Below are 8,832 nucleotides of genomic sequence, written 5' to 3'. Positions count from 1 at the left end.
CTGTCCTGGAACTCACTTTGTAGACCAGGCTGGCCTTGAACTCAGAAATCCACCTGCCTCTGCCTCCCAAGTGCTGGGATTAAAGGCGTGCACCACCACCACCCAGCTGTTTTTGTTTTTTTTTTTTAAATAAAAGGCTAATTTTAAAAATTATTGCCGGGCATGGTGGCAATAATAAACAAAAACAAGCCAAGTGGTGGTTGGTGATGCACATCTTAAATCTCAGAGCTCAGGAGGCAGAGGCAAGTGGTCTGAGGCAAATTCCAGGACAGCCAGGTTTACACACAGAACCCTGTCTCATAAAAGCCAAGACAGACAGACAGACAGACAGACAGAGGCAGACAGACAGACAGACACAGACAAACAGACACACACACAGAGACAGACACACAGACAGACAGAAACAGATAGACACAGACACACTCTCACTCACTAGTCAGCTTTCCAGAGACCATGCCTGAAGAGCTCCTGGTGCAGAGCTACTCCCACAGCACTCTCAGGACTATAGTTACTGCCTATGTTATGAGCTAGGCCTGGGCTCCTGTGGTTCCCTTGTGCCTAGTGTAAGCAGGGAGACACCATTGTTTCCAAGCAGGGACAAGCCGGTGCAGAAGGGAGGACAACGCACACTGGAATGCAGGCCAGGCTGTACCTGTCTCCAGCAAGGGGTCCTGGTTGACCCAAGCCTCTGCCCCCACCTATGCTTACATAAACCCTACTTACATGGTCCTCAAAGGTCACATCCTCCCTGGATACACCCATGTTGGCCTTGGCAATGCCAGGCTGGATAATCATCTCTCTCAGGAACTGTGAATAGAGCCCCCTGCAGGAGAGACGTGCAGAGAAAAGCTGCCTGGAGATCCCAGCAGAGGCACTCACGTGTGACGTTGCTCCTGATCACAGGTCTCACCTCTGCTTGGCCAGGGTGGAAGTCCACGAGGCTCTCTCCAGAGGGAGGTAGTTCAGGAGGATCTGCACAGAGAACAGCACAGCTCTGGCGACATGCCTGTCCCCATCCCGGACAGTGGCCTCCCCCCTCCTAGCCCAGTTCAGCCCCGTCCTCTGCTTTCCGCAGACTGTTCTAGATGAGAAGAGAACTTGGTACTGACGGGCTGGTAACCCGGGACAGAGGCTGCCACCACCTCAGCTCTGAGGGTTACCAATGAGTGGAAATCTTTACTGGCATAAAGAAGCAGTCCATCCCCAAAGGAGCCCTGAGGGAAGCCAAGAGAACACAAACCCCCACAACTTTCAGACAAGCGAGGGAAATGGCAAAGAGGAGAGGCCAGGAAGAGGTCCATGCAAGACCCAAAGGAGTCAGAACCAAGAAGCCCCACCCGAGGCACACCCACCTTCCAGCAGAGGCACCGCAGTCCGCCCTCACAGGGGATGCCTGTGGACACAGCAGGCAAAGGTCACCCCAAGCCAGAGTTCCAGAACCCCCCAGACCTCTATGCCTTGGAGCCAGCCGGCAGGGAGCGGAGTGGGCAGGAAACACTTCAGGAACCATTCTCCACCAAAGAGATGTCTAAGCAGATGCTAACTCTACCTTCTACACTGTCTACAGCCCTGTCCCCAAGCCCGGAGCTGCGTCTGTACTCAGAACTTTCTCATCTTTACTATTTCTCCTTCAAAGGGCCCTTACCAACTAACCTCTTTTTTCAAAGTCAGGCTCTTCTTTTAGGGGAGGGACAGAGTCTCATAGCCTAGGCTAGTCTCCAAGGAGGGACAGAGTCTCATAGCCTAGGCTAGTCTCCAAGGAGGGACAGAGTCTCATAGCCTATGCTAGTCTCCAAGTTCTACTGTGGATCCTCCTGCCTCAGCCTCTTCAGTGGCAGGATTACGAGTGGGTTTGGCCATCACATCTCGTATATAGGATGCTGAGAGTGGAAAGTGTGGCGCTAGGCAAACGCTTTATAAACTGAGCTATATGCCCAGCCACAGGCTCTTTTCATTTTATTTTTTGAGACAGGGTCTCACTATGTAGCCCTGTCTGAGCTAGAACTCACTCTGTAGACCACCAGGCTGGCCTTGAACTCACAAAGATTCACCTGCCTCTACCTCTTGTTCTGAGATTAAAGGTGTGAATCGCTATGCTGGGAAGGCATTAGTGTCTCTCCTTATAAACAATGGCTCTGTGTCTTCTCCACATTGGTTGTCTTGAGAGCTCTGTGCCAGATAACCACCATTTCACTTCATTCCCAGGTTAGCTCCAGTAAGTATGGAAGCTTAGCTGCACCGTCCTCACTTACAGATAGAGAAACGGATCTGCAGACAGAGCAACCAGTATTAAGCCAGGTGTGATGTGCAGTCCTAGCTCTGCACCATCAGCACAGGCAGCTTCCCCTCTAGGGCCTGGACACCACTCCAGAATGGGAAGGCCAACCTCTGCAATGCTGTCAGGAGTTCACAAGAAGGGCTCTGAGGGTGGGTGGCTTCCCTGACACTGGGACCTGGAGCCAATCACCCCCCCCTCCCAATCTGCATGACACAGGCGACTTAAATTCTTCGCAAAGTTACTAGGCTGAGCAATACCTTAGGAGCTATACAAACATCTTGGAATGTTTTTACAGACAGGGTAAAAATCCAGCTATCTCTGTGCTGGAACATTAACCATGGGGAAGGGCAAAGTCAAATGTGGTCGACGTTCAATTCCTTAAAATTGGTGTTCTACAGCTTGAGGTTTAACACTAACCAAAGGTCACTCTCAGCTCTGATCCAAAGCCAAGTAGAGAACCTGGGAACCAGCCTGCAACTTCCTTAACCCAAGAAACCAGCTGAGAAACGATGACAGGCCTTCCCTAGGCTCAAAGGGTCACCGCCGGTGCAGTCTTCAGGCCACTTCAAGGGGTTTGGGGGGATCATTCACCCCCTCCTAACTAAGGCCCAGCTCTATGCAGGCAGGCGGGTTTCCAGGGATCTTACCACTAAAACTGAGCTCTCGAAGCTTTTCCAACACAATGGAGGGCTCCTTCAGGACATCCTGGAAATCTGCAATCCTTCAAGGGCAGAAAAGGAAACGCCAAGGTAACAGGCTTAACTGCCAGTCTTGCAGCCCAAAGATCCTTCACTCCCAACAGTCCCCAACTACCAGCTTAGGGAAGTAGGCAATACAAGTTTCTTCCTCTAAGATCTGCCATGCCAACGAAAAGCCATGAGAGGTGTTCTAATCAAACGGGTTTAAAGTGAGAACTTAACATTAAGCACTTTCCACTGTTAGCGAGCTGGCATTTCCTGGGCACTTGCTGAGGCCAAGCCCAGCCCACAGCACACCACTACCCGAATTCACACAACCAAGCTTCGTGCAGCCAGGAGTAATTTGATCCACAGACAACGGACTTGTACAATCTCCCCACCGCTCCGGAAGCTCTTGGCTGGGTAAGGGGGAGGGGGCTCAGACTTCTCGGGCCTGCCCTCAGGCAAAGACAAAAGACTAAATATTAGTCCTGGAGTGACCAGAATTTAGCGGACGCTGCAAGATGTGCCTGGGGTGGAGGTAGGAGGTGGATTTAAGAGGCCAGACTGAAGAATCTGGGTCCTCTGGTGTTTCTCATGAGCATGGAGCACAGGGACAGGGGCATTTGGGGGGGGGGGGGAGTGCGGATCCTGGAGCGAGAAAGCGGGGAGGGTAATAGGGGGCCGGACGAAGTAGACCCTAGGGAAAGGGGTCCCGAGTGAGAGAGAAAGAAAGGTGACACTGAGGTAAGAGAAGCATCTCTGCTTCTCGCCTCTGCCAAACAGGCAATGAGACCGTAACGTGGGCTCTGGGGGCTCGCCGCCGGGGGAGGGGGCTATCCCTGGCCGCACATGCGCCGAGCAGCTCTCTCTGGGCGAAGGCCCAGCCCGGCCGGAGCGGTCTGGGTGCAGTGGTGACCTCGGGTCTCCTTACCGGCTCTTGTGCAGACTCGACATGGTGTTGACTTCCGGACTCCCGAGCTGCTTCTGCAGCCCCAGCGGCCGCCACCGCCACCGCCACCGCCACCGCCCCCCTCCCTCCGGGGACACGGGGCGCTGGGCAAAAGCCTCCGGCAGGAAGCACAACCTGGAGCGTGCGCGTTCCGCGGGGGCGGGGCCGCGCTGGGTCCGCCCAGGGGTCACGTGACGCGGGGCTGCTTTAAGGCCGGGCAAACCCTCCTCCGCTGAGCGTCGGGACAGCGGGACGGCCCTAGATCCCGCTGGCTGTGAGTCTCCCGCCCTCAGCTTCTGTCTACTGAATACGCTGGTCAACCTCTCTCACTCCCTGTCATTAACTGCAGCGCAGTTTGGTGAACTAGACTCAGTCCCCGGTGTGGTCTCGTTCAATGTCGAGTCCTTATGGAAATGACCCTGTTGCTCAGTGAGTACGGAGGAGTACAGCTCAAGCTTTCCCTGACTTTGGGAGTTCCTAGACTAGAATTCTGGCAAGCCTGGCGGTGGTAGCTCACGCCTTTAATCCCAGTACTCGGGAGCTAGAGGCAGGAGTATCTGAACTCGAGGCCAGACTGACCTACAGAGTTCCTGGACAGGAAGAGCCACACAGAGAAACCCTGTCTTGAAACTCCTCCCCAACCCCGCACCCCCCCCCCATCCTCAAGTAGAATTTCTGTAATTGCACAATTTCAATGCAATAGAAAATGAAAAACAATGCCGGGCGTGGTGGCGCACGCCTTTAATCCCAGCACTTGGGAGGCAGAGGCAGGTGGACTTCTGAGTTCAAGGCCAGCCTGGTCTACAGAGTGAGTTCCAGGACAGCCAGGGCAACACAGAGAAACCCTGTCTCGAAAAAAACCAAAAAAAAAAAAAAAAAAAAAAAAAAAAAAAAAAAAAAAAAAAAAAAAAAAAAAAAAAAAAAAGAAAAGAAAATGAAAAACAGGAGCTGAGGGTGTAACTCAGTTGGTAAAGTGCTTGGCTAGCAAGCACGAAGCCAGGTTTCAGGATCAGCACTCCCTGGAGCTGGATTTGGAGAAACATGCCAGTAATCCCAGCATTTGAGAGGCAGAAGCAGGAAGATCAGAAGTTCAAGGTCATAGTGAATTCGCTGTTGATGCCCCAGGGAATAAAGCGCTTGTGTGAGCGTGAGGTCTGGAGTTTGGATCCACAGAATTCATGAAAGAGCTGCCAAGAGGGGTGGAAATGTGCAAGGCTTAGGCTGTAACTCACAGGACTAGCGTCAGTGAATAAAGGGAACAGCCACCAAGGAAACCAACTGACATTTAGGTCAGGGCCCCCTACACGCGTGCACACACACACACACACACACACACGTTACTGCTACACATATTTGCACACACAAAATTCTGTGTATGCTTTGCCTGCATGTAGGTCTGTGCACCACTTACCTGTCTGGAGGTCAGAAAAGTGTTGGATCCCTGTGGAACTGGAGTTGTAGATAGTTGTGAGCTGGGAAATGAACTAGACCCTCAGAAAGAGTAACTAGAGCTCTTAACTTCTGAACTATTTCTTCAGCACACACACCCCACACACACACACACACACACACAATATTTTTTTTTAATTGAAAAAAGAGAGCTGGTCGTAATGGTGCACACCTTCAATCCCAGCACTCGGGAGGCAGAGGCAAGTGGATTTCTGTGAGTTCAAGGTCGATCGATTCTCAGGCTACCCAGTGAGTTCCAGAATAGCCAGAGCATAAAGAAACCCTGCCTCAAAATAAATAAATAAATATTAAAATTAAATTTAAAAGTAAAGGGGGAGGAAAAATAAAGATATCAGAAATCCTCAGTTTCCACACACACACACACACACACACACACACACACACATTCATAACTGCACTTAGTTCTTAATTTTTCCCAACAGCCACTGAAGACTTTAATGTTGGAGAGTGTGACTTTTCTTTATTTGTTTGTTTGTTTGTTTCGAGGCAGGGTTTCTCTGTGTAGCCCTGGCTGTCCTGGAACTCACTCTGTAGACCAGGCTGGCCTCGAACTCTGAAATCTGCCTGCCTCTGCCTCCCGGGTGCTGGGATTAAAGGCATGTGCCACCGCTGCCCAGCGAGAGTGTGACTTTTCAACTCCTCTTGTTCTCATGTTCCTGTCTGCTAAGACTCTGCTGGCCAGTAAAGCAGGTGTATGCTTTTCTAGTCCAAAGTCCCAAAACCTTTCTTATTCCTCCAAAAAACATGGCCAGGTTTTCGCAGCAACACGCCAATCCTTATACCAACTTCTTTTTTTTTTTTTTTTGGTTTTTCGAGACAGGGTTTCTCTGTATAGCCCTGGCTGTCCTGGAACTCACTTTGTAGACCAGGCTGGCCTCAAACTCAGAAATCCGCCTGCCTCTGCCTCCCGAGTGCTGGGATTAAAGGCATGCGCCACCACGCCCGGCCACTTATACCAACTTCTTCACTTCTCTCTTGCTGTGAAAAACCATGACCAAGACAAGTTCTAGAGGGGAAAATAAGGTTTCTTTAGAACTATGGTTCCGAAGGGATCACAGTCCATAGCCATCGTGGCAGGGAGGCGCAGCAGCAGGCCAGCCTTGGCGGCAGGAGCAGCAGGCGACAGCTCACATCTTGAGCCATAAGCACAGAGATTAAGGCTGGGGCGGTGGCTCGGCGGTTAAGTGCACTTGCTGCTCTTCGGAGACCATAGGTCCATTCCTGGCACCACATGGCAGCTTGCAACTCTCTGTAACTCCAGTTCCAGGGGATCTGAAGCCTTCTGCTGACACCACCCTCCAGGGTACCAGACATGAACATAATACACATATGCTCAAACACATAAACAATAAAATAAGTAAATCTACAAAAAATGAAGAGAGAACAAGAGTGAGCAAATTAGAAGTGGCTTGAATCTTTAAACTCTCAGAGCCTGCCTCTAGTGACTTTTCTCCACCAGTGATGCCATACCTCCTAAGCCTCCCTGAATAGCATAAGCCTTTGGGAGATATTCTCATTCAAATCACCATAGCCATGATGGGTCTTACTGCCTTAACACAGGTGTCTCCCTTAACCAGAACTTAGCTGCTTCCAACCAGTCTGGCTGTGCAGTGAGCTCTCAGGATCCACACTGGTCTCTCCATACTAGAGTTGCAGGCAATATCCAGCCATGCCTGACTTTTTACATGGGTGTTGGATGTGGGTTTGCCAGGTTATCCACAGAGCAAGTGTTCTTCCTGACTGAGCCATCTCTCCAGACCTGCATTCATTTCTTTTTATCACTGTGGTAAAATACCCGACATAGACAACGTAGGGGAGGGTCATTTCAGCTCAAGAATTCAGAAGGTAATCCCAGCACTCAGGAGGCAGAGGCAGGTGGATTTCTGAGTTCGAGGCCAGCCTGGTCTACAAAGTGAGTTCCAGGACAGCCAGGGCTACACAAAGAAACCCTGTCTCAAAACAAACAAACAAACAAAAAAAAGAATTCAGAAGGTTCTGTTCATCATGGCAGGGAGCTTAGAGTAAGAAGTTCAGTTCACGTCACGGCTAACTAGAGGCAGGAAGATTGATGGAGCTCAGGTGAACTCCATCCACAGAATACTGCTGCCTAAAGTCAGGGTGTATCTCCCCCTTGTCAGTTAACAGTTCAGGAAACATCTTCACAGACAAACCCACAAGTGTGCCTTAGAAAGGCTTATGAGTTGCTTTTCTTCTTTAAAGATTCGTTTATTACATATAGTGTTTGTTCTGCCTGCATGTATGCCTGAAGGCCAGTAGAGGGCACCAGATCTCATTACAGATGGTTGTGAGCCACCATGTGGTTGCTGGGAATTGAACTTAACACCTCTGAAACAGCAGCAGGTACTCTTTTTTTTTTTTTTTTTTTTTAAGATTTATTTATTTATTTATTATATGTGAATACACTGTAGCAGCTGTCTTCAGACACTCCAGAAGAGGGCATCAGATTTTGTTAAGGATGGTTGTGAGCCACCATGTGGTTGCTGGGGATTGAACTCAGGACCTTCAGAAGAGCAGTTGGTGGTCTTAACCACTGAGCCATCTCACCAGCACAGCAGCAGGTACTCTTAACCTTCGAGCTATCTCTCCAGCCTGTTGCTTTTGGTTTTTTTCAGATTTATTTTTAATTCTCCTTATAAGTGTGTGTGTGAGAGAGAATGTATGCCACATGTTTGCAGATTCACGCAGAGGCCAGAAGATGGTGTGGGATCCCCTGGAACTATCTGAAATTGCAGTTGTGAGCTGCCCAACATGGGTCCTGGAAACCAAAATGGGGTCCTCTGCTACAGCAACAAGTGCTCTTAACCACTGAACCATCTTGCTACACCTGCCTGGAGTTTCCTTTCTTGTCTTTGTCTTTTTTTCTTCTACTTCTCTTGTTTTCTTGAGATAGTGTTTCTCTGTGCAGGCCTAGCAGTCCTGCAACTTGCTTTGTAGATCAGGCTGTCTTCAAACTCAAGAGATCTGCCTGCCTCTACCTCCCCAGGGCTGGGATGATTAAAGGCGTGCGCCACCACAATCTGGGCCCTTAGAAGTTTTTTACTCTAATTTATTAGATAATCAAAATTAATCACCATAACACCACTGTCTTAGGGCTTCTATTGCAGTGAAAAGACACCATGACCAAGGCTGGCTTACAGATTCAGAGGTTTTGTCTGTTATCTTCATGGTAGTGTGCAGACAGACATGGTGCTGGAGAAGCTGAGAACTCTGCATTTTGATTAGCAGGTGGCAGTGGGAGACTGAGACACGTAGGTCCTAACTTGAGCAAATATAAGGCCTCTAAGCCCACCTCCACAATGACATACTTCCTCCAATAAGGCCACATCTCTTTTTTTTTAAAAGATTTATTTATTTATTATATGTAAGTACACTGTAGCTGTCTTCAGACACTCCAGAAGAGGGCGTCAGATCTTGTTACAGATGGTTATGAGCCA

The 8,832-nt window shown here is 49.7% G+C and overlaps 1 protein-coding gene across 1 annotated transcript in view; it reads right to left on the bottom strand.

The window, feature by feature from the left end:
• The window catches only part of Tbc1d13 (TBC1 domain family member 13), a 17,251-nt gene extending 13,189 nt beyond the window's left edge, over nt 1–4,062 (bottom strand). The window contains exons 1-5 of the mRNA XM_021193129.1: nt 3,890–4,062; nt 2,926–2,999; nt 1,353–1,393; nt 911–972; nt 724–823 (exon numbers count right to left, since the gene is read on the bottom strand). Coding sequence (XP_021048788.1) covers nt 724–823; nt 911–972; nt 1,353–1,393; nt 2,926–2,999; nt 3,890–3,912 — 300 coding nt within the window. The 5' untranslated portion in view covers nt 3,913–4,062. The remainder of the gene's footprint in view (nt 1–723; nt 824–910; nt 973–1,352; nt 1,394–2,925; nt 3,000–3,889) is intronic.
• Between the last annotated feature and the right edge of the window lie 4,770 nt (nt 4,063–8,832).

Source organism: Mus pahari, chromosome 3, assembly GCF_900095145.1.
Source record: "Mus pahari chromosome 3, PAHARI_EIJ_v1.1, whole genome shotgun sequence".
NCBI lineage: Eukaryota > Metazoa > Chordata > Mammalia > Rodentia > Muridae > Mus > Mus pahari.
Note: the sequence above shows the minus strand (reverse complement) of the source record. Positions and strands in the feature narration are given on the sequence as shown.